The following is a 26,705-nucleotide window of genomic DNA, read 5'->3' as shown; positions in this document are numbered from 1 at the left end:
AAAAGAATCTTACATTGTTTGTAAAGTAAAATATTATTATTTTAAAGTAGACTATAGTAAATCAATGATATATGTTGTAATCTCCAGAGCAACCACAAAAAAACATATGTTGAAATAGAACAAAATATTAATAGAGGAGGAAAAAATGAACTACTAAAAAGTATTCAATCCAAAGGAAAACAGGAAAAGAACAGAAGAGCAAAGAAAATTAAGAACAAATAGAAAATGAAAAGCAAGATGGTAGGACTTTGCCCAATCATATCAATAATTACATTAATTGTAAATGGACTAAATGCTCCACGTAAAAGGCTCAGATTATCAATCTGGAATAATTTTAAAAGGGGAGGGGGCCCCACTTGTTTATAAGAAAAATAATTTCATATAAAAAGCAAGATAGGCTAAAAGTAAAATGGTGGAAAATGATACCCCAGATAAGCATTAAGAAAGCTGGTGTGACTGTGTCAATGTTAAACAAAGTAACTGAAATGAAGAGGATTATCTAGAGATAAAGGAGAATATTTTATAATGATAAAATTTATCCAGATTTATCCAGATTTATCCAGAAGACATAACAATCCTAAACGTGTATGTAACTAATAACTTCTAAACAGACCTGTATTAATTCTAAATACAGGAGGGAAAATAATAATGAATGCAATGGGCTGAAATACATCAAACATATAAAAATCTACAAATTGACATTTTCACATATGAACAAATAAATAAATGTAAATTAAAAAAACAAATTCAATAAAATAAGACTTATTTGGGGCGCCTGTGTGGCTCAGTTGGTTAGGCGTCTGCCTTCGGTTCAGGTCATGAACCCAGGGTCCTGGGATCGAGCCCCTCATCAGGCTCCCTGCTTAGAGGAGAGCCTGCTTCTCCCTCTCCTCCCCACTCGTGCTCTCTCTTGCTATCTCTGTCTCTCTCAAATAAATAAATAAAAATCTTAAAAAAAAAAAGACCTAATTGAGCATCTTAGGAAATTACCTGAGCATCATTTATTTTGAAAACTGATGTATAAATAAAAAGACCTGAGCATCTTTACTGCCTTTCCTGTATAAACTATATCTGTGGGTAGCCAAAAAGATGATGAGGAAACGTTTTCTTTTTAGAATAATTATAGCCAATAAATGCATAAGAAATCATAGAATTCTGGGACATAGTCACACAATGGAGTATTATACAAATGTTAAGATAAATGCACTAGAGTTATAGAACACCTTTCTGGACAAATACTATAGAAACATAATATTTAGCAAAAGAAGCAAGTCACAGAGAACTATATACCATATGATATCATGCTCCTATACCTCAATAAAAAACCATAAAACAAGTAATAAATTGTTTAGGATGCATACATATTAAACTTTTTTTTTTTTTCAAGGCAAGGGAATGATACACAATTCAGGATGGTGGTTGTCTCTGGAGGAGAGGCAGAGGTTTGGGAAGAGAATGGAGTAGATATAATACAATTACTAATGTTCATGTTAAGATGATGATAAAAGGGTAAGGGATTTTATTTTATTTTTATGTTTCATAACTTACATATATGATACATTCTTTTAAATATATTCAATAACACAACTTAAAAATACTTAGTTCTTAATAAGAAAAAAAAGATACAATCAGTTGGTATCTACCAAAACCCTTGAAAACATCCATTCTTTTTGATTCATAAGGTATATTTCTAGGAATTTGTGTTAAGGAAACAGACAAGTATACAAATATTATGTACAAGAAAATCACTGTTATTTGAACAGCAAAACAAAACAAAACAAAAACAGAAGGCAGGAAATAACTCACTGGTCATTCTAAGAAACTGAAGCAATTTTATTAAATAGAATTTTTATAGAATAATTTTACAGAATAGAATTTTATTCAGCTATTTTAAAACAATAAAATTACCATTTAAATCACTAACTTAGGAGTTAGTAAATTCCTAAACCTTATGAGTTAGACTAGGGGTACTTAAGCCAAGCAATCCATGACTATGAATCCCATGAAATTCTATTAGAAATGTGTGTACATTTATGCAGATAACTGTGTTCATGTGCATGTTTCTAGGCAAAGAATCTACAGTTTTTAGATTCTCAAAGGGAAAATGGTTACTCCAAAAAAATAGTTACTATGTTATAAGCTAATCTCTAAAGATGGCCCTCAGTGAACAAAGCTGCCTGGTATTCATGACCTTATGTGTTCCCCTCCTACACTGAATCTGGATTGGCCCTATAATTCATTAACAAGCAGAATGCTAGTCCCAGCCTGAGCCCTAAGGAAGACTGACAGCGTTTACTTTTGCACTTCGAGAGTCCTGAGCTACCATCTAAGAAGTCCAGCTACCTTGCTGGAGAGGCCACATTAGCGAGGAAGAAGCCCTGATACTACATGGAAAGAAAGCAAGTCCAAAGCATTCCAGCATGGCACGTGTTGTGATGAGGACTGGGTGTTATACATAACTAATGAATCATTGAACACATCAAAAACTAATGATGTACTATACAGTGGCTAACTGAACATTTAAAAGAAAAAAAAAAAGCATACCAGCTGAGCCCAACCTTCTGGTTGTCCGCACCAAGGCACCAGCCATGTGAGAAAGCTTTCATGGACATTCAGTTAAGCCACCACCTGAATGCAGCCATATGAGAATTTCCAGGCATAAAAAAGAGCTGTCCACTTGAGAACCAGCCAACACACATAATCATAAGAAATAAGAAAAGGGCTGTTCTTCTAACCCACAAAGATTGGGGGTGATTTGTTAAACAGCAATAGGTAACCAAATAGTTACAGATGGCTGATTTAGACTGAGTAACTTCACCTAACTAAGTACCTAATGTGTTGTAGTATAATGGCTAAAACAAAAATAAGAAGCTATCCATCAGTGGATATAACATCACTCCTCAGTCCTCTGTGTAATCCCTGTCCATGTGGGCATGTATGTGTGTGCACACACATGTACACACACACACAGTAAAGCCATTTATATAACAGTTCACTGAACAAAAACAACTTTAGTCACTTTGATTTCATGTACTTTATTTATAGGCCCTTTTATTACACATAAATGAAATACAGATCAAGCATCTAACTTTGCCCTTATATTAAGAGATGAAAAGGAGTGAGACCCTCAAATGACCCTTCATTTTAAATATTACAGTGGTTACTTATGTAAATCACCCTCTAGACTTAAAAAAAAAAGTACACTGAGGTTAAGGGAACACGTGTTTAAAGGTATTTTATAATGCTAATAAAATAGCATTGTATTATGTCATATTAGGATAATTACAATGCTTACTGAATAGAAATACTTTCTCTTCATTAATTTATACAATAATCTTGCAACTGATACTTGAGAGGAAAACAAATTCAAACAGAACCAGGAATTCTGCCCCAGAACCAAGAAGCAAAGCAGAACATAAACAATATGAAAAAGGCCAGATCCCATTTCATCTATTTAATTTGAGTGAAATGAAAATATAAACAAACTTTGTGGTGGTGTGTTTTTTTTTAATCTACTGCATTTGATTTTTCAAAATAAAAACATCCATTTTCCACAGCCAGCTCTGTGTTAGCCAAAAATAATGGCAAAAGGCATGGCTTTGGTAAGGACAGATATAAATGACAACTATATATTTTTTAACTCTTTAAATACCCAACAATAGCTTATTAAATTTCAATTTAGCCCCTCTTCTTTTTCATATTTCTCTACTGTCATTGAGGGCAGATTCTTTAGATTTTCTAGGTACTCGGGTACTGTTTGACCTTTCTGAACCTGATTTCTCATTTGAAAATGAGAATCATTATGTAAAAAGTATTCAGCATAGTGCCTGCCCATAGCAATTGCTCAACAAATGACAGCTATAATTACCATCCCTATTACTGATCACAAAATGATGGCAAGTGCCCAGTTTAGTAGGATACTGGTGGTTACCTGCACACCTATTTCCTCCTCCTTTTCTAACAGAATCCTGATTTTGTTCTGCTTTCTACTCCCCCCAACCCACAGTTATGAACTTGCCCCACAGGCATATCATGTGCCCATGATAGTTTTATGGGTAATTTCCTCTTTTCAGTGATTATTTCAGGAATAGGCATGTGACCCAACATTAGCCAATCACCAGAATGTGAGGAGAGGTCTGCTGGGAAGCTTCTGAGGAAAGTGTTCCTCATTCCTGGAAAAGAACTACAAAAAAAGATTTTTTTTTCTCTAGAGACTTTTGTGTGATGAGTTTTTCTGGCAATGTAGTAGCCTTTCTGCCATCAGCCTAAAGACAAGGCCAACAATGACAATGACAGAGAACTAGTCCTTTATATCATCAGTGGAGCTCCTGAACCAACCAACCCTGAAGTCCACCTACCTCTGAACTTCCTCCTATGTGAAATCATATCGTTCCTTATTGTTGAAGCCAGTTCAAATTGTGATTTTTGTTACCTGCAGCCAAAAGCACACTAATTTCTGCAGTAATGAAAAGGTAGGAAAACTGTAATAGATTTTATCAAGACTAGGCTAAAATTAAACCACCCTTCTCTTCAAAAGAACAGAGCCTCTACCATGAACATGTAAAGCTCTTAAACAGGCAGGAGCACTGGCTCTGGTTTACCAATGTGGCAACAAGTTAAGTCATTTTGCCAATCAGACTGTATTGACAGTGCTTCAAACTAGGCAAAGGGTTACTGAATTCAATTCAACAGATATTTATTGAACACCAACAATATCCTTGAGCCACCTCAAGGAGCTCTCAGGCTTTGTAATGAGGAACAACCCATACAAGTCATATAAATGCTATCTCATGGCCCCACTGACCACAGAGGGAATAAATCTGCAGGACTGAGTGAGGGAAGGAGGAGGAGAGAGAAGGAGGGAGGCTGCAGAAAAGAAAGACATTTGAGCTCAATCCTAAAAGATGAAACAGACTTCTGGGAAATGATTCTAAACAGGAGCAGAAAGAGAAACATGCATTCTTCTCAAGAAATTGTGCCACAGAAACTTCTTTCAAGACACGTCCCCAAAGGCAAGTGAAACAAAGGCAAAAATGAACTTTTGGGACTTCATCAAGATAAAAAGCTTCTGTACAGCAAAGAAAGCAGTTAACAAAACAAAGAGGCAACCCACAGAATGGGAGAAGATATTTGCAAATGACACTTCAGATAAAGGGCTGATATTCAAGATCTATAAAGAACTTCTCAAACTCAACACCCAAAAAACAAATAATCAAGTCAATAAATGGGAGAAGACATGAACAGACACTTCTCCAAAGACATACAAATGGCTAACAGACACATGAAAAATGTTCAACATCATTAGCCATCAGGGAAATTCAAACCAAAACCACATTGAGATACCACTTTACACCAGGTTAGAATGGCAAAAATTGACAAGGCAAGAAACAACAAATGTTGGAGAGGTTGTGGAGAAAGGGGAACCCTCTTTACACTGTTGGTGGGAATGCAAGTTGGTACAGCCACTTTGGAAAACAGTGTGGAGGTGCCTCAAAAAATTAAAAATAGAGCTACCTTGGGGCGCCTGGGTGGCTCAGATGGTTAAGCATCTGCCTTTGGCTCAGGTCATGGTCCCAGGGTCCTGGGATCAAGCCCCACATTGGGCTCCCTGCTCAGCGGGAAGCATGCTTCTCCCTCTCCCACTCCTCCTGCTTGTGTTCCCTCTCTCATTGTGTATCTCTCTGTCAAATAAATAAATAAAATCTTAAAAAAAAAAATAGAGCTACCCTATGACCCAGCAATCGCACTCCTGGGTATTTACCCCAAAGACACAGATGTAGTGAAAAGGAGGGCCATATGCACCCCAATGTTCATAGCAGCAATGTCCACGATAGCCAAACTGTGGAAAGAGCCGAGATGCCCTTCAACAGACAAACGGATAAAGAAGATGTGGTTCATATATACAATGGAATATTACTCAGCCATCAGAAAGGATGAATACCCAACTTTTACATCAACATGGATGGGACTGGAGGAGATTATGCTAAGTGAAATAAATCAAGCAGAGAAAGTCAGTTATCATACGGTTTCGCTTATCTGTGGAACATAAGGAATGGCATGGAGGACATTAGGGGAAGGAAGGGAAAAATGAAGGGTGGTAAATTGGAGGGAGAGATGAACCATGAGAGACTATGGACTCTGAGAAACAAACTGAGGGTTTTAGAGGGGAGGGGGGTGGGGGAATGGGTTAGCCCTGTGATGGGTATTAAGGACGGCACATACTGCATGGAGCATTGGGTGTTATACACAAACAATGAATCATGGATCACTACATCAAAAACTAATGATGTACTGTATGGGAACTAACATAACATAACATAACATAACATAACATAACATAATATAACATAACAAAATAAAACAAAACAAAATAAAATAAAAAGAAATTGTGCTAAGTTGTTTATGTTGCAGTGACAGCAATAAAGAAATGAAGTAAATGATGACAGTAGGACTTTATTTTTATTTAAGATTTTATTTATTTATTTGACAGAGAGAGACACAGCGAGAAAGGGAACACAAGCAGGGGGAATGCGAGAGGGAGAAGCAGGCTTCCCACCAAGCAGGGAGCCCGACGTGGGGCTCAATCCCAGGACCCTGGGACCATGTCCTGAGCAGACGCTTAAGGACTGAGCCGCCCAGGCGCCCTGACAGTAGGACTTTATATTAAGAGTTTATTTTGGGGGCGCCTGCGTGGCTCAGTTGGTTAAGCGACTGCCTTCAGCTCAGGTCATGATCCTGGAGTCCCGGGATCGAGTCCCACATCGGGCTCCCTGCTCAGCAGGGGGTCTGCTTCTCCCTCTGACCCTCCTCCCTCTCATGCTCTCTGTCTCTCATTGTCTCTCTCACAAATAAATAAAATCTTAAAAAAAAAAAAAAGTTTATTTTGTAGATCATAATAAAACTTACCTGTGCAATTCGCACAGTGAGTTGCTAAGAACTATCCATGAACTTGAAGATATCGGCAGGATTTAATATGCAAAAGTTGTTATGAGGAAAGCCCAGAGCTGTACACAAACCCAAGTCCATACCCAGATACAAATAATTCTGATGTGAAAAGCTGCAAAGAAGGAACTGCTGCTAAGATATGAAGCAAAGTCAAAAGCAGGTAAGACAAATCAGACAAGGGAAGATGTATATGACAAATGTATGACAAATATTTCAGTTGAGAATATTTTATTTCTATATTCCACTAAATTTACTTTGGCATAAGTATGAAAGCTTAAAAGGTAAAACAGAGGCAAATCTAAATTTTAAGTATAACGAAGGACTCAGATGAAACAAATGCTCAGTAAATTTTAAATATTTATTGTCCTCTGACATGAATTTTACTACCTACATCTTAGCTACATGGGGCAAATACTCTCGTATTTCTGAGAACACACCACTATATCATCATAGCAGAATTCAAGCACATTATTATTCCATCACCAACATTAGTAAATAAAGACTAATGTGACAGATTACAACACACAATTTACCAAGGTATTATAAAGAACCAGGAAAACATTCTCATGTAGGGCTAGAATGGAAAGAAAGAAAGGGCGTAAACAGAATCCCTCAGCATTACAAAACATACAACACTAAGTCCCAGACAACAGGAGATGCAATGGTACAAAGTGATAATCTCAATGATAATTAGCATATATGTTTGTCTCTCCTCCATAAAAAAAAGATGTTCTGACCCTGGCACTGGTGGACATACCCTTCTAACCTCCTCCCTCCATTACAATTCAAACCCAAGTCTGATTCCCAAACCCATGATATCCTGCACCCCAAACTGCCTCCAGCATGTAACCTGCTCTTACATTCAGTGTGGGTACATGCAGACCTAAAATACCACTGTAGAATTTTAATGAGGTCTCTAATTCTTTCATATCTAACTCAGATTTTTTAACATCTATCCATGCTTTCTTCTAGCCAGTGGTTATTAAAATCTTTTTTATCAAAGACAAAAGACAGATACAACACACAAATAAATATACTTTTTCATGATATGAACAAAACATTCTGAAAATAAAAATGTAAGGTATCCTTTGGTCACAACGTGTTATACTGTGGACTCAATCATGCTGTGATTCACTGAGAACCGTGACATGTATTCAGTAACAAGTTAATAAAAATGCAAGCTGTTTCTACATTTTACATTATCTCCATTTTTTCTCCACGATTTGCCAGTAAATCTTTTTGCCCAAATTAACCAGTCACCATGGACAGAACTGGTTAAAACACATTTGATTCAGCATTATGTCTTTCTGACCCCTCTATCAGCACCTTTTAGAGTTAGCAGTTGTTTTATCCACTTCTGTTTACAACAAGAACCTCAGCTAGTGCTAGGTGCATCCCAGAAGAGTCTGGAAACATAAATAACATTTCTGCCAGCAAAATGATCCTATCTCAGTGGCCCCTTATCCACTGATATCTGGCCTGTAAGTTAACTTGTTCCACTGTTAATACTCTCAGGGATACCTAGAGTCTAGGATATACACCAGATCTCTTTAGCTTTTGATCCACCAAAACACAATGTGGGAAGAGACTGGTAAATTGTATGGGATGAGAGTTATAGGCAAGGCACAGCTGGGGGACAGCACTACTCTGCCCATCGAAATGTTGCCTTACTACTTAAAAGTATGATCTATGGACTAGCAGCCCTGGCATCACCTTGGAGCTTTTGAAAAATGCAGAATCCCAGCTCCTCCCAGACCCACTGGGTCATAATATGCCTCTTAACAGGTGATTCATACAAGCTAAAGTGTGAAAAGAATAGGTATTTTTTTAAAAAATAGCCTGAAAGACTGTTTCTAAAGATACATCATCAAGATTATTATCCTAAACAACTCTCAGAAATAGGAAGCCTAAACCAAGGTTTGTGTCTAAAGAACCACCATATACCTTATGCTGAAAATATCCAGGAAAAACCCTATGAGGAACCAAAGACCCGTACTTCAAGCATCTGAGAGCTAAAGCCCTGAATTCCCTGGGCATCACTTTTTTTCATAACAGCTTGCCAACATCAGACATACTATGCACCTTCAGAAAGTGATGAGTTATACCATGTACAACTTTCATAGCAACAAATTATGAATTTACAAAACTCAAAGTCAACATATTGTGCCTCACAGTCGTTTAAGCTGGCAAGACTTTAAAGTACACACAAATCTGAAGTAGTGTGTTGGAAATATTTGATTTATGTTAAACAGCACTCTGGAATTTAAACATTCGTATGCTCAACCAAACCCTATTCCTAGCCAATTGGTTCACTGATCAGCTTACATATATCGTTCCAACATACACTGCCCAGCTATGTTTAATATTTAAGATTTTTAAAGACCTTTTTGTGTTTTTTAAATAAATCTTATTTCAAGTAAATTTCCTGAGCTGAAAAGAACCACCACCACAACAAAATAATACCAAAAATGGCTCTGTGCTATAAAAGGCACTGCTTATATTGAGTGAACTCTGCCTCTAACAAGAACCTTCTACAGAGGGAACTAAGATGGCAAAGCCACGAAGGCCCTCAGTCCAGTAAGGAGCACGAAGCAGCGTGTCAGAAAGAAATTGTTTTTCTGCTCCTTTTGATGGGTTATGCTTTCAAGTCAGGAAATTAGAAACAGGTGTGCCAGAGGGCACACACATCCTCGCTCCACACTGAATAACACGCGTTTTCAATTTTCAAACATGAAAGGGACTCCTGTTGAATGAAAGAAGAAATGAAAATCCAGCTCTGTTTCTGCGAACCATATGAAGGGAGCTTAGAAAGCCTTTGACAAGTTGCTCGACTTACTCCCTCTCCAACTGACAGCAGGTAGTAGTCGACAATAGGAAGGAAAAGGCATTCTTTCAAGTGAGAACAATCAAAGGGAGAATTACATTAAGGATCACAGCACTGGCATTTTAACCCATCACTTGATCTTATGCTTCTGTTTCTACCATTTCTTCACCTTCTGTTTTAAAATTAGAAGTCTGTTCTTTCAGAAAACAACAACAAAGCAATGCAAAATAAGTATCTGGCAAAAAAAAAAGAAATCTAAGAAAGTACAAACATCAAAAAGAACATCTTGGGGCTCACCTGATCCACTATAACCCAACTCTAAATAGTCTCTTTCAAAGAAATATTTACTATTCTTCATGATGTCCTGAGCTCTTCTAGGGTGCTGGAGACATTTCAGTGAGTATATGAGTGTGATGGGTAAGCTAAACTTAAAGGCAACTGGTTTGGGCAGGATTTGAGGGAAAGGTGTGTGACAGGAAACAAGATGTATTAATGGCAGCAGCAACAGTCAACGCATTAGGTGCACGGAGGTGCCTGCAAGTGACCTTCTGGGGGGCACAGTAGTATGCATTCCTTAGGAGAATGGATGCAGCAGAACTCCGTTCAGGACTAGCAAGCCTTTAGTATATCCAACATATCAACATATTTCTATACTGGCAATAGGAAACTTCCCTATACTATCAAGTATGGACATAGATTTCATGCCCTTTTAGGACACAGAACATCATGACTTCTCCTTTACCATTCCCAGACTATAGCACAGGATAAGAGCCTCTAAAATAGGTACTGTTTTATAACATGAGAGCAATTACAAGTCATCTTACATAAGAGCAAAATACCTGCACTCATGTATGCATGAAAAGACATCCTTCATATCCCTTAAAATTATGTTTCAAAAAAGATTTAATGACACATTTTTCATTATACAATATTAAATAAACAAAGCATAACACAAGCTGAACAGTTTTGCCGTTTTTGTTTTATCTACCAAAAATATTAATACTGCCTACAACAGGATGGCAAAATTATCAGTTTCATTTTCCAAATTCTTTTCAATGAGCATATGTTTTCACAATTAGGAAAAAATCCATTCATTTAAGACCTCTAAGATACATGATAACCAAAGCTGTCATACTGAACTGGTTTCCTAGGAAATGACCTAGCATAATTCAGAATTCTACTTTATTTTGAAACATCAGTGACTTTACTTATGTAAAAAGCAGGAAATAATATATTAATAGTTCATCAGATATGAAGTGACATAATTAGAATAAGCAACAGTCTCAGAATAGAATTCCCATCCCAGATAATTACTTTAGTTCTTAGAAATGTGCTGGTAGTTTAAATACTCTGTTATCTATAAATGAACAATATTTCTTCCCTGCCCCACCCCAACCAAATGGTCCAAAGAGTCAAGTGCTTTTAAGATGATAATGTCAGGGTTTTATCTATGCTCACATCTAGAAGTTACAATTCACAGAAAAAGATTTCTCATGGCATGATTCCCAACCCTACATATTACATACCAAATTATTTCAGCTTAAGTAGCTGTTCATTACCCTGAGCCCCCGAAGATTCTTCTTGAGTGTAACAAGATTATGCAACAGGAATAGCACTGCCTAATAAGGCAGATAAAGGAACGAGAGTGGGCTGAAGAGTCTGGATTCCAACTCAGTAGAACTAACAGCAATATATTTAACTTGTTGACCAGTTTTGCCTCCCATTGAACAATCTCAGAGGTGAAAGATCTATCAATCTTCCAAAAGCATGAGCATGTCCCTAATCAAAAAGATCCCTACTTCATACAAAAGAAAATTTAAATACTAAGTCAAGGCCATCTAGGACCCCAAATTAGGCTCCACATACCTTGCACTTACCCCTCTATTTAAGCATCTTCCATTCTCACCAGAATAACCACTCTCAACACTTCCCTTACCTTCCTCTCAGGCCTGAATCATCTGGGCTTGACCTAGCTCACTTCGCCTGTTATGGACTAATTGTTTGTGCTGCCACCCCCCCCCCCCGCCCCCACCAAATTCATATGTTGAAGCCCTTATCTCCTACATGATGGTATTTGGGGAGAGGTAATTAGGGTTAGATGAAGTCATAAGGATGGCACAAGAGCACTCCATCTCTCTCTCCTTCCCTTCTTCTCTCCCTCCCTCTGCCATATGAGGGCATAGCAAAAAGGCAGTTGTCTGCAAGCCAGAAAGAGTACCCTCACCAGGAACCGAATCTGCTGGTGCCATGATCTTGGACTTCCCAGTCTCTAGAACTATGAGAAATAGATGTCTGTTGTTTAAACCACACAGTCTATGGTATTTTGTTATAGTAGCCCAAGCTAAGACACTACCCCAGTGTATTTATTTGTTCATATTCAATTCATTCAACAAACATCATCAGAGGCTCTACCTGATAAGTACCATCCACGTATCAGTGAAGAAAACTGATGAAAATCCCAATCTTCATGGAGTTTACCAGTAAAGCAGGGTAGAAAATAAAAATAAATAAATGAAAGATATAAAATTAGATAATGATATATACTATGAGAAAAAATAAAACATGGAAAGAGAATAGGGAATGTTGGCTGAGAAAATTTACATGTTTAAATAGGGTAGTCAGGAAAGATCTCAGTAAGAAGGTGAACCACCTGAATAAAGAGCTGATGAAGTGGGAGGCAGCAGCTTCAGCTACTGAGGGCAGAGAGCTAACAGGAAAGGAAGGCAAAGGTCCTAAGGTGGTAGTGTGCATGGCATGTTTAAAGTACAGTAAAGCAGCCAATGTAGCTGGAACTGAATGAGCAAGGAAGGAAAAGCAAGAGTTGGAGTCTGAGAAGAAAGTGGGGAACAGGTATATCAAGCCTCAGAGGCCCTTCATAAGGACTTTGGCTTTTCCTCTGAGTCAGAAGGGAAGTGACTGGACAGTTCAAAGAAGTATGACATGATTTTGACAGGTTAGAACACCAACTCTTGTGTTGAGAACTGAATAATGAAACAAAAGAGCAAAAAACAAGGTATCAGCTAGGGGGCTACTGAAAGAATCCAGATTAAATGTGATAGCACTTTGAATCTATTGGTAGCAGTGGAGGTGCTAAGAAGTAACGGACTGTAAATATATTTAGAGAGAATACATTTTCTTGTTGGATTGGATGTGGCTGCTTTGTACCTCTGACAAAAGTCCCTGGGGACAAGGTTTACAGCACAGACTTAATAGACAATCTCCCACAAAAGGGCAGAGGAAGACTTGTGGCTGCTTGTTAGGTTAAAGAACCAAGGAAGGGTAACATTAATTCCCAGCCCTTGAGGAAGAGGGCTGGCTCAGAATCACTGGCTCACAAATATTTAGGCAAAAGCCTGGTCTCATTTTTTGCATTTTTTATCACCCCAACCTTTGAACCTACTCCTGGCAAGCCATGGCCAGCCACATCATCACCACCCTCAGGGTTCCAGAACTATCCAGAGCCAAACCTGGAAAATCAAAGAACCTACAAAATCAGAAATCACTGGGCCACATACCAGAAACCAAGTAGCAGAGCTTTCTTCTTGCCAAAATACTTTAAGGAAGGGGGACTGAAGCCTGTGTCTTCTGAACTCCAGTCAGCTGCCATATAACCCCTGGACTCACTGTTTCTCTTAAAGAAAAAAACATACTGCACAGACAAGTAACAGCATACCAATGTTAAGGTCAATCAGAGCATAAACTTAATCTCCTTCTTTTTTCTTCCTTCTGATCTTCTAATCCTCAATCTGCTCTTCCTTTCCATAGCCAGAAAAGACCACAGATGTATCTGACATTATGCATCTGATGTGTTACTGAAAAATTATGTGTGATTCTGACTTTGGCAAATTAAATCAAATTTTAAAGTACTATTTAAAGAAATTCCATGGTGAATAATCTTTTTGAAATGACATCCATCCTTCTATAAGAGGGAAGAATCACACGCACATTTCTTTCATTTAATGAAATATATTTGACATATAACATTGTGTAAATTTAAGGTGTACAACTTGTTAATTTGATACATTTATATATTGTAATATGATTGCCACTGTAGCAATAATTAGCACCTCTATCACATTACATGATTATACTTTCTTTTTAGTGATTGGAATAATTAAGTTCCAGTCTCTTGGCAATGTTGATGATTATAATAATCATTTGTCTTAATTTTAATTTGTCTAGTAAGCACTTACTAAGTGCAAGGCCCTGTGCCAGGCCTCAGGAAACACAAATATACCCACAGATCCCCTTTTCTCAAGAGCTTATGTCAGTGCTTAAGAAAGCCTAAAATAAATTGTTATTTTCACACACACACACACACACACACAAAGCTGAGAATAAAAAAAGCTTTTATTAAAATTTATCTATTCTAAAGTATATTTTTTTCCACATTCAAAATTTTCTGAAATCAGTCCGTACATTATAATTGATGGCATCCTCCTGTGACTGCTCTCCAGGCTGCAGCTATAACATAGCGACCATGCCTTCCTGTTGTTGACCCTTCAGTTGAGTTATGTGCCATGTTGGAACTACAAGTTTTGAGTTTAATTGTCATTTACCATGTATTCAAAAGTATTACAGTATGATACAGAATTGAAACAAAAAGTAATTATGAGCATAAGAAGGCATGGAAATAGCAATGGAGCCTGACATTGTTATCAGTGCAGCAAATACTTCTTGTTGGAGGAATACCCCCAAATTCTGTATTTTCTTGTAAAGCAACAACCATGTGTTAAGAGTGATGAGAAAGAAGTGTGTCATTCTATAACTGGCAGTCTTCCCCCCCACCCCCGCTTAGTATATGTATCTTATATTGGTATATTTTAGTCCTGGATATGACACTAAACATATAGGCAACAAAAGCAAAAATGGGTAAGTGGGACTACATCTAGCTAAAAAGTTTCTGCACAAGATAAATAATCAACAAAATGAAAAAGCAACCTACAGAATGGGAGAATATATTTACAAACCATATATCTGATAAGGGGTTAATATCCAAAAGACATGAGGAACTCCTACAACTCAATAGCAGAAAAACAAATAGTAAGATTAATACATCAGCAAAGGACTCGAATAGACATTTCTCCAAAGACATACAAATGACCAACAGGTACATAAAAAGGTGTTCAACCTCACTAATCATCAGGAAAATGCAAATCAAAATCACAATGAGACATCACCTCATACCTGTTAGAATGGCTAGTATCCAAAGGACAATAGATAATAAAGGTTGGTGAAGATGTAAAGATATTCACAGTCTTGTACACTGTTCATGGGATTGTAAAATGGAACAGCTGCTACCAACAACAGTATGGAGGTTCCTCAAAAAATTAAAAATAGGACTATTATAGGATCCAACAACTCCACTTCTGGGTATTTATCCAAAAGAACTGAAATCAGGATCTTGAAGAGACATCAGTACCTCCATGTTCACTGCATCATTTTTCATAATAGCCGAGATGTAGATACAACCTACATGCCCATCAACAGATATATGGATAAAGAAAACATGGTATATGTATAATGGAATATTATTCAGCCTTAAAAAAGGAAAGCCCTCCATATACAACATGGATAATCCTCAAGCACGTTATGCAAAGTGAAATAAACCAGTCACAGAAGGACAGATACTGCATGATTCCACTTCTATGAGGAACCTAAAATAGTCAAACTCACAAAAGCAAAGAGTAGAATGGTGATTGCCAGGGGCTGGAGGAAGGGAGAAATGGGGAGTTGATATTAATGAAGTTTTAGGGCACCTGGGTGGCTCAGTCAGTTAAGTGTCCAACTCTTGAATTTGGCTCAAATCATGATCTCAGGGTTGTGAGATCAAGCCCCACATCAGGCTCCATGCTGGGAGACTCTCTCCCTCTCCCTTTGCCCACCCCCCTCAAATAAATAAATAAATAAATAAATAAATAAATAAATAAATAAATAAATAAATAAGTTTCAGTAATGCAAGATGAATAAAGTTCAAGGGATCTGTTGTACAATTTGCGCCTAAAGTTAAAAATACTGTGTTATACATTAAAAGATTTAAGAAAATAGACTGTATCTTGTATTCTTACCACAATAAAAAAAATATGAATCAACCAATTTTTTTAAAATAATGGTGTATTTTATAAAAGATAGTGACTTAGATTCAATGACACATTGTTAAGTATTGAACCACTACTCTGAGCCAAGAAGTATGCTAACTGCCTTCCATATGTCGACTCATTCAGTACTCACAGATATTAAGGTAGATATTCTTGGTTTACAAATAACCCTTGCCAAGTCACAGCCAGTGAGCGAAAGAGTCTGCACAAGAACCCCTGTATATACTCTACTGCCTTCCAAGCTAGACAAATTTCCATGGGGCCAGAACATTAGTCAGAGTTTGCATAGCTAGCTCCTGCCACACTACTCTCTTCCCCACTCCCCACTCATTCCTTCCCACCCAGTGATGAGAACAAGATGCTGGAGTTTATCCCTGAGGCTAATGATCAAATTGCCTCTCTGGCCTTGGGAGAGCCCTATCTTGACCATAACTATCTTCCCTCTGCCTTTCAATTATTACCTTCCAAGAACTATAAACATAAAATGTAGGCCAGGTCTCTAAATCTTCTGCAACAGCCTAAAGCACCAGTTTTTTTTTTAGTTTGGCCAAACAATTGCAAAATTCTGTGCACCACATTTCTTCTGACTTGGTCACCCAACTCTGCCATGTGTTTCCATTGTCAACCTCAAATCAACAGCCCCAGGAGAAACAAGAGTGAAGCAATCACACAAAGTCCCAGGGATGGAAGGAACCGGAGACTTGCTCTATTATCCTCAGGTTATGGGGGCTGATAATTGTTAGTCCTTAAACTTCAGAGGATATAACATGACAAACTGGGCATCCAAATTTAAAAGCTGCACTCACTGGATGTCATGAACTAGAAACCTAAATTTATCTTTAGCCATGTGAAACTATCTTCAGTTGATGCAAGATGTGCAAAGGAGGCAATATGCAAGGGGAAGGGAAAAAGACCTTAATTTTACAATTTTAGCTTTACCCACCCAATGCATTCTTAACACAACCAAATCAATGAAATGTGATCCTATTCCAACTTCCATATCACCAATTTAAAAAAGGAGAAAGGTGGACAATCCCAAAGAGATTGAATTTCTTTTCCGAAATGACAGTCAGGCAGCTTTCAGGATTTCAACTTAAAGTAGAATCTAGGTCTCCAAATGTCTAGACATGGAAGTAACACTTAACGATGACAAACCAACTCACTAAATAACATATTGACCAAAAATAAAGTCAAAACAACATATGATAACTAATACTACTTTGGGAAAATAAAAATGAAACAATGAATTATCTATTTTAGACTTCTGTTTGTTCAAATACCACAATTTTCTATAGACATAAGGCCATACTTAATTTGTGCACAAGCTAATTCCTAAATATTATGCATAGAGATTTTCATGTGCCACCAATATTAAATTAAAAATTAACTCATATTGGGGCACCTGGGTGGCTCAGTCGGTTAAGTGTCTGACTCTTGGTCTTGGCTCAGGTCGTGTTCTCAGGGTCATGTGATCGAGCCTCCATGCTCAGTGTGGAGTCTGCTTATCCCTCTCTCTCTGCTCCTCCCCCAGCTTGCTGGCGCACACTGTCTCTCTCTCTCTCTCTCTCTCTCTCTCTCTCAATTAATAAATAAATAAAATCTTTTTAAAAAATTAACTCATATTTTATATTATACTCATCTCTTCAAAAGTGAAAGAATGAAAATCAATTTTTTGCCAATTATAATTAGTATGGTTAAGGTTCAACATTGATTTGTGTTTGGACTTCACCTGATAGGTCAGTGGCACACAATTATTTTTTCCACTGATGCAAAGAAATGGACAGAAGCCACAAATATGAAAATGGTACCAAGAGGTCAAGTCTGAGCAAAGAATAGGATAGTGATGGCAATAAAAGAGAGAGGGAACACAGGAGAAATTTGGTAGCCAAAGGATGGGAATAATGAATAAGGTATTTCGTTGAGCCTGCTGAATCTGATATGCACAGATGATACCCAGAGGGACATGTCCAACAGGAAATCAGAAAAAACTCATGTGGCCCTCGAAAGAAAAGTCCAGAAGAGATAGACATGGAAGCAAATACCATAAGAGATTACTGCTAAGATCTTGAGAACAGCAATAACACCAAATCACCATGAGAAAGCATATAGTGAAATGAAGAAAAGCTAAGAGAGGCCCAACCCTGGAGTTGGTAGCAATGGGAAGAGTCTGTGAAGAAGGCCAGGATGGAGCAGATCAGAGGAGCAGGACAAACCAAGAGAGTTCCAGGATCTATGCTATAATAGAAAGGAGAGAGACACCTGTATCAGAGATCACGGAGTCAAGAGCAAGCAGGAAAATAGGGCTGGGTTGGATTGGATGGTTTGTTAGTATAGTGATACAGAAACCAATGCGGCAAGAAACTGAAGAAAGGAAGGAAAGGCAGCCATATCCATCCTCCTGATAAAGCCTGATGATATGAAGGAGAAAGGCCTAGGACTGTAATTTGAGAGATAACACAGCAAAGGGGATGAACCAATATTATTTTGTCAACCACGCATACCACCACATTGAGAGAAAAGGCTTCAAGTACACCTGGCACAAGCATATGAAAACCTGGATCCAGACAACAACCATTCTGCCCATTAGCTGCCCCCAACACACACACACACAAAATTTCTAAATGAGAATGACTTCCTTTTTTTTTTTTTTTTTTTAAAGATTTTATTTATTTATTTGACAGAGACAGAGACAGTGAGAACAGGAACACAAGCAGGGGGAGTGGGAGAGGGAGAAGCAGGCCTCCTGCCGAGCCGGAAGCCCGATGTGGGACTCGATCCCAGGACCCTGGGATCATGACCTGAGCCAGAGGCAGTCGCTTAACCAACTGAGCCACCCAGGCGCCCTTTTTTTTTTTGGTAGTAATGTGATTTGGGTTTTTTTTATTATTCTTTTTATTATTTTTTTATTATGTTCCATTAGCCATGTAAAATGGCTATATCATAAGTTTTTGTTGTAGTGTTCAACGATTCACTAGTTGTGTATAACACCCACTGCTCATCCCAACATGTGCTCTCCTTAACCCACCAACCAGTTACCCCATCCCCTTACCCCCCTCCCTTCTGTAACCCTCAGTTTGTTTCCCGGAGTCCAGAGTCTCTCATGTCTCTCTCTCTGATTTCTTCCCATTCAGTTTTCCCTCCCTTCCCCTGTGGTCCTCCACTCTATTCCTTATGTTCCACATATGAGTGAAACCATAGGATAATTGTCTTTCTCTGCTTGACTTATTTCACTTAGCATAATCCCGTCCAGTTCCATCCATGTCAATGCAAATGGCAGCAATGTCCACAATAGCCAAACTGTGGAAGGAGCCGAGATGCCCTCAACAGATGAATGGATAAAGATGTGGTACATATATACAACAGAATATTACTCAGCCATCAGAAAGGATGAATGATAATGACTTCTAACACAGATACAAAAAGAGGACCTACATTTAATTAAAAGTGTAGTTATAGGAGTAGATGTCATAATATATACAATTTGAGGGCGCCTGGGTGGCTCAGTCGCTTAAGCATCTGACTTCGGCTCAGGTCATCATCTCAGGTTCCTGGGATAGGAACACGGGGGCTCTCTGTGCAATGGGGTCTTCTTCTCCTTCTCTCTCTGCCCCTCCCCATGCTTATGCACTCTCCCTCTCTCTCTCTCTCTCAAATAAATAGTTTAAATATATATATATGTATGTGTGTGTATGTGTGTGTATATATATATATATACATTTTGAAATATACCTTATATTTTCTGCCCCAACATTTTACTCAAGAGATTACCTAACTTTTTGAAATACCTTATTACTTTTATATCTTTTGTAATCTAAATTTGGCACTATCATGAGTCACTAGAGGAAAAAAAACATCAAAAATATAACTGTTATAGTTAACTCCAGAGTTGTAATGAAATGTTAGCAAAACATTTACACTGAGATACTTATATTGTGAAACAATCCTTAAAAGCTCCTACATATCAAAGATCTTTCATGCATAAATGCTCTTGTCTATGCAGTGTCTCAGCACATGCTTTATGTTTACATAAAAATATTGTTTTCAATCATTAAATGACCTACAATGTTGCAGTTATGAAAAATGGTCATGAAAGCAGCAAATACCTGAGGTACTCACAGCTGTGGAGTAGGGATTATGAGCTCCAGTATTTTCAGCCCAGCAGCCACATCCATAAAGAGCAGCCTGGGAAAAGAGAAAACAGATACACAATGTATTTCAGAAATATTATATGTAATTGCTTGCTTTCAAAAGAAGACAAAATCATACCCATCTAATAAAGCCTGACTTAATAATGATGCATACCAACTGGGAAATAATACCAGAGACTGTGTAAGACCTACCCAAACAATGGTTCTAACACCATTTTAAACTATATTTTCAACTACTGTATTAACAGCAAATAGCAATTTTCTATTATATAGAAAATAGCAAAAGAAAGTTTCCTAGACTCTCACCAACAGTTTTTTTCTATTAACAGAAAATAGCAAAAGAAAGTTTCTTAGACTCTCATCAACAGTAGTTTTTTCCTTCCTTGAACAACCTTTCCCCTATTGTAGTTTGTCAGTCAGTTCGGAAAAACTCCATCTCTTCTGGCTCCTTGAAATCATTGTGGTTGCCTTAAAATAGTGATTCTCAAACCAGGTATATGTCAAATTGCTTGAGAAGCTTGGTGATAGGACCGTGGTTCCCAGATATTCTGATTCAGTAGTCTGGGGGTTGCCCAAGGAATTGGCATTATTAACCAGGGCCCCAGGGGGGCTGGGATACAGGTGGTCCTCCTGGCATACTCTAAGAAACCCTGTTTAGAAGAGCTTCTGCCATGCCTCCCTTAAAATGGCACAAAAGGAACTGCAAACAGTTACTACCGAAGAGCCCAGCATATGCTCACCACCGTGCCAGATTCTCCAGCTATAAAGAAAGGAGCCAAAAAAATCAATTCAAGCTAATTACTTTATGAGACAGTAGAACAGATTTATATGCCTGAAACCACCAAGAACACAAATTACTATGGTTTTATAAAAGAATATAACAATCATCCCTATTTTGTTTTTAATAATGCCACCCAGAATGCCTGGATTCATCTCTTCAATATCCACAATGACTTCTCTGCCTTTGGGAGGGGAACCGAAACTGATAACTTTTCCAGTTCTAAGTTAGAAGCAGAATTAGAAAAACCCTTTGATAGCTAGCATAGAGAAATACAAGGAAGTCTGCTCAAGAATATTCACCACCACAAGTTTGGTGAGAATGGAAAACTGAAAGCACAGATGTCCATCAGTAAATAAAAGGCTAAACACTGACCCAGCAAAATGTGGAATTCATTGCAGAGGTTCAAAATAAAGAATTAATTTTTTTAAAAAGATCTCCAAACATATTATTGAGTAAAAAAAGAAGAAGAAGAAGAAGAAAGAAGAAAGAAGAAAGAAGAAGAAGAAAAGAAGAAGAAGAAGAAGAAGAAGAAGAAGAAGAAGAAGAAGAAGAAGGAAGAAGAAGAAGAAGGAAGAAGGAAGAAGAAGAAGAAGAAGAAGAAGAAGAAGAAGAAGAAGAAGAAGAAGAAGAAGAAGAAGAAGAAGAAGAAGAAGAAAGAAGAAGAAGAAAGAAGAAGAAGAAGAAGAAGAAGAAGAAGACGACGACGACGACGAAGATGACGACAAGCTACAATACACTAAGTATTCAGTATGACTTCTGACTGATGAAGGAAAAAGATATTCCCATAAAACAGTAACTGTTCTTTTCTAGGAGGTCACTTTTAAGGACTGGGGGAAGAAGTTAAGACTGGGAATGGTGACCAGACAGACCAGCTTTCTAGAGTATTCCATTCTTTTTTATAAGGACTTCAGAACTCATTTGCTTCAATATTTTACCCAGAGCAGGAATTTCCATGAAATATCCCAGACACTTCTGATACCAAGAACCTCGATACCTCATGAGGGAACATATTCCCCTTTTGGACACTTGCCTTTGGCTAAAAGTTCTTCCTTAGATTTTTTTAACAAACATCTGCTTTATCATAACTTCCACCCACTAATCCTGGTTCTACTCTCTGGAATTACTTTACCCTCCCTGCTGAAGTTCTCTAAATTTTTTAAAACAGCTATCCGAGTGCCCTGATTACTCTTTTCTCACTCAGATAATCCTAGATTTGTGAACTGTTCCTCAAGACTTTGAGATGCACACACACACCCTACTTCCCCAATCACCCTCCTTGAGAAATAATCCAAAGTTCAGGATAATTGGAGATGAAGTATTCCATGCTCATGTGACCCAGAGTTGCCATCCCCAGTTGTCACTGACAATAGCTTTCTTATAAGTAGAACCAAGAACTCAGTACAACATTCCCAATATGGCAAACAGTAGAAAATCTATTACAGCCTTTGAAAACACCATGCTTCTAAAATACACAAGATTGTTGTGTCAGAGTGGGAACTGAAAGCCCTACAGAAGGGATTCAGCACATGGATTTCATGACCACACTGGCAAACTTGTGGGATATGCCATTCAACTGGTACTACCTGAGACAGGTGCTAGGTGAGCCAAAGCCTCAGAGAACATGCAACCTGAGGGGAAGGGCCTATTCTTCCTTCACTGAAAACCCTGGACATTAGTCCACTGTCCTTTCCATTCCCCACAATTATCTTGACCAGGAGCCTGCACCCAAAAATAGCAAATAGGACTACAAGGACACCTCTAAGAAACCTAAAGGAGGTCATTTTTTCTTTTTTTTTTTTTTAGAAAAGAAAGAAGACTTACTCTTTGTTTCTTCTCTCTAAGCAAATTCCCCTTATACTACTTCTCCTCAATTTCATGTTCTAAAGTTGTCTTCCTTCTTAATCTTCTGAAATCAGTTGAGCTGAGACAGTGATACGCCAGATAAAAGAAGATGTCCCTCTCTTATCATTTCTTTGGATAAAACATAACAAGCTTGGGGCGCCTAGGTAGCGCAGTCAGTTAAGCATCCGACTCTTGATTTTGGCTCAGGTCATGATCTCAGGATGGTGAGACAGAGCCCTCCGTCAGGCTCTGTGCTCAGCAAGGAGTCTGCTTCTCTCTTTCCCTCTGCCCCTCCTCCCGTTCTCTCTCTCTAAAATAAATAAATAAGTCTTTTTAAAAAAATAACAACCTTAAGCAGACCTTAAAAAACAAAAATAAGGGCGCCTGGGTGGCTCAGCTGGTTAAGCGACTGCCTTCGGCTCAGGTCATGATCCTGGAGTCCCGGGATCGAGTCCCGCATCGGGCTCCCTGCTCAGCGGGGAGTCTGCTTCTCCCTCTGACCCTCCTCCCTCTCATGCTCTCTGTCTCTCATTCTCTCTGTCTCAAATAAATAAATAAAATCTTTAAAAAAAAACAAAAACAAAAATAAAAATAAGCTTCCTTCTTTTCAGTAGTAAAACTTCATTAACATTTAACAAAGGTATTAACATTCAGTAAAAATAGATTATATAAATATTATTATTATTATCATTATTTAATCTTCTTTGGGACTTGTTTTCCTTTATAAAATGAGCATAACAAAAACCCCCACCTCATAATGTTGCTGTAGGATCACATGAATGAACACATTTGCTGCACATAGCAAGAGATTAATAAACAGTAGTTATAGCTAATAATATAGCTATATTATGAGGAACTGTGACTAGCAATTTAAATATACTACATCATTTAATCTTCTAAGGTAACTATTTATACCCATTTTACAGTTGTGGAAAGTGGAGCTTAAAGACATTGAACAACTTGTTTACAGTAAGGGAGAGGTTAGATTAGACTAAAGGTCTACCTGAATCCAAAGTTCACACTCTTAACCACTAAACTCAACTGTGTACTTATGTGGGGCTGAGTTGCAGGTAGAGGGAGAGTGGAATGTAATAATTCCTTTCTCATGTCCCAGTTGTAAATTCTAACTATTGTTGGTAAGCCAAGAAAATAAATTCTAATTCAAATGCCACTTCACCATCTGAACAGTTGTTATTATATGTCTAGAGCAGAGTAATATGCTAAGACTTTTTAACATTTCACTTGTGCATTTAAAATGTATTTAAAAGCATCTAATTTTAGCATATTTTTTAAAAAGTCATTTAAAAAGTCATTATTTTCAATATTTTGTATATTTTGTTTTCTTCCCTCTTGATCATCAAGAAGAATGGTTTCTTACTGTCAACTGATGCTTTCATATTTCTAGGCTTATTACATCTCCTCTATCCAAGCAATATAATCCAATTAAGCAAATGCATTTTCCTGGTAAGTACCTTTACTCCTATCCACCACGCCCTTTCCTGATTTTTATCTCTCACAAACTGTGTCTTCATAAACTAGCTAAGAGGGGCAAAATCAGTATGTTTAAGTTTTACAGAAGTATTTCTTTTTCCAGGACAGTCCCACGTGGAATGGCTTCAAGATTGTTCAACGTAATATCCTGCTAACATAGTCCAGAACTATCCTTGGTTCTGTTGTTGCTATTTTACTAACCAAAACAAACAAAAAAAAACCAGTGAGAAAGTCATGGGAATTGCAAGTCAACGAAGGCGGCTATGCTGGTTTTTCTCTCTCCTTCTCTACCAAGGCATCCAAATCTGATATGCCAAGCTTGGTTCTTATTCCAAACTTAACAAATACACAGGGCTTTATAATGTGGAAAAACACCATGACCAGACAAAGGCTTTTTATAATGACTTCAAAGCATTGTACACATGTTGAGTAATCATTCCCCATAAATCCCCCTGTATGGCAGGCAAAGAGTAGCACAAAATTAATTATTCTTCCCTACCCCATCCCCCCATGGCATTGTGAGAGGCTTATACACTATAAAGGGCAGATCAGGGAATATCACTTGGAGCTTTGCAAAGATGTCCTCCATGAATCAGATTACTCTGCTCCAAGCATTCATTAACCACTATGTCCAAGGTAACTGTGATACCCACTTTTTTTCAAATGTGAGGGACAAAGTATACAGAGTACGCCAAGCAGTGCTCTGCACGTAACACGAGAGCTAAGTACTCAGCTTAAGCACAACCCTTGCAACTACTTTACAGACTCCAGGAATCATTAGTTCACTCAACAAATATTTATTAATCCCATAAGTAATGTACCAAATTGGTTTGTGCTCAGAAAGCTTACTAGATCAAATGGATTGTGAAATATTCTCAGTACAAAACTAAAGTTTGGAGATGGGGGAAGGAGGAGTGGTGAAGATGAGCAAGTGAACTGGGAATATGCCAGTTACACATAAATTAGATTACGTGCGTGGTATCATCATGTCTTGGTGACCTGAAATACTGGTTAGTCTATAAAATAGCTAAAATGCTTAATCAGAAGAGGGATTTAGAGCGTCAAAATTTCTATTCCTTGAATGGAGGAAATACACAATGTAACTCTAAAATCATTTCCCACTTAAAAAGCAAGCAACAATATAGTCAGATAGTGTTTACTCCTAAAGAGAATGACATTTGCAAAGAAAGAAAATGAAGATCAACTCATTTTTTTTTAATGTCTACTAAATACCCAACACTCAGCCTGTTGGAAGTAACAAAACATAGTATTACTGATTTTAAAGATCAATAAGAACTCTATTACTATGGGGGCGCCTGGGTGGCTCAGTCGTTAAGCGTCTGCCTTCGGCTCAGGTCATGATCCCAGAGTCCTGGGATCGAGTCCCATATCGGGCTCCCTGCTCCGCAGGAAGCCTGCTTCTCCCTCTACCACTCCCCCTGCTTGTGTTCCTGCTCTCACTGTGTCTCTCTGTCAAATAAATAAATAAAATCTTAAAAAAAAAAAAAAAAGAACTCTATTACTATGAGAGAGGTTTTTTAGAATCTGGAAAAGGTACCTGCTCACTTGTACTACGTCAATGTTAAAAAAAAAATTCACAGTAATTTTTTTTTTTTTTCAAAAGAAAAAATGTTTTGCTGGCTTAAAAAAATGGTGAGCTAGAAAATTCCGTGTTTTAAATTGAAAAGCAAGTTTAAAAACCCCATAATTACTTACCTGTCCAACTCTCCCTGGATGTTTCAAGGCCAAGCCTCCACTGGAGACAGCAGCAGCAACATTCCCTTCGTGGTCCACCACTACAGCGCCCACTGTGTCCAAAGTGCCTGAGTCATTCTCCTGGAGAGCGAACAGGGCATGAGCACTCACTGAGCACGGGGTGTCACAATTCGATATGACCACATAGCACTTCTCAATACATACATAATTCACAATTCATAAATCATACATAATTCAGCAAACTCCTAAAACCATCTATTATCCAGTTGCCACTAAAACCCTGTTCAAGTCAAAATGTATTTTCTACCTAAAAATCCTGAGCAAAAGGTGTCTTATTGCTTTTCTCTAATAATAAGCCTAGCATGCCTAAGAGAGAAAGAAAAAACACCATCTAATATAAAATAGTGTAGCACAGTGTCCCCTTAATCTCCAGTTTTAAGTTCATGATTGAAAATCTGTAAGAGTGAAAAGATCTATGGCATAAGTGAGCCAATAAATGCAATTATTAGTATTTTTAAAAATATTATATACAAATTTCTAAAAGTAATATACTCAGCACAATAAAGAGAATGGCCGTCACAATCTTGAAAGTATACTATGCTATAATTTTCTTTTACAATTCCTTGCTTGTGAGAAATTGATGGCCACCTCCTTTCTCTGCCGTATTAATAATGAGCTTGCCAACTATATAACAGAAAACTATACATTCCTGGGAGGCATCTTTGTGTTTCTGTGTCTTGTCCCAAGTCCCACAAACTTAAGGCTTTTCACACGTATTGACTATAAGCAGCTGTCTCCTACCTCAAAGATTTCTGGGTCACCTGTGCAAGACAATCAAACCTTACAATCCTGGATAAAAA

The 26,705-nt window shown here is 37.8% G+C and overlaps 1 protein-coding gene and 1 long non-coding RNA gene across 13 annotated transcripts in view; one reads left to right on the top strand and one right to left on the bottom strand.

Annotated features, from left to right (window-relative positions):
- Positions 1-24,379, top strand: part of LOC135361785 (uncharacterized) — a 72,089-nt gene extending 47,710 nt beyond the window's left edge. For both annotated transcript variants that reach the window (XR_010405774.1, XR_010405773.1), the window contains exons 3-4: positions 24,044-24,102; positions 24,233-24,379. This is a non-coding gene — a long non-coding RNA (uncharacterized LOC135361785). The remainder of the gene's footprint in view (positions 1-24,043; positions 24,103-24,232) is intronic.
- Positions 1-26,705, bottom strand: part of TASP1 (taspase 1) — a 303,482-nt gene that overhangs the window by 142,031 nt on the left and 134,746 nt on the right. For 8 of the 11 annotated variants that reach the window (XM_064572806.1, XM_064572808.1, XM_064572809.1 and 5 more), the window contains 2 exons: positions 25,846-25,965; positions 19,971-20,049 (listed from right to left, as the gene is read on the bottom strand). In XM_064572806.1, coding sequence (XP_064428876.1) covers positions 19,971-20,049; positions 25,846-25,965 — 199 coding nt within the window. The remainder of the gene's footprint in view (positions 1-19,970; positions 20,050-25,845; positions 25,966-26,705) is intronic. The other 3 variants (XR_010405771.1, XR_010405770.1, XR_010405772.1) reach the window with 1 other exon arrangement.

The sequence above is a fragment of the Mirounga angustirostris genome, unplaced genomic scaffold (genome assembly GCF_029215605.1).
Source record: "Mirounga angustirostris isolate CCGP_5_RB_7025 unplaced genomic scaffold, mMirAng1.0.hap1 SCAF_10, whole genome shotgun sequence".
In the NCBI taxonomy this organism is placed as follows: Eukaryota; Metazoa; Chordata; class Mammalia; order Carnivora; family Phocidae; genus Mirounga; species Mirounga angustirostris.
This window is presented reverse-complemented; position numbering and strand designations above follow the sequence as displayed.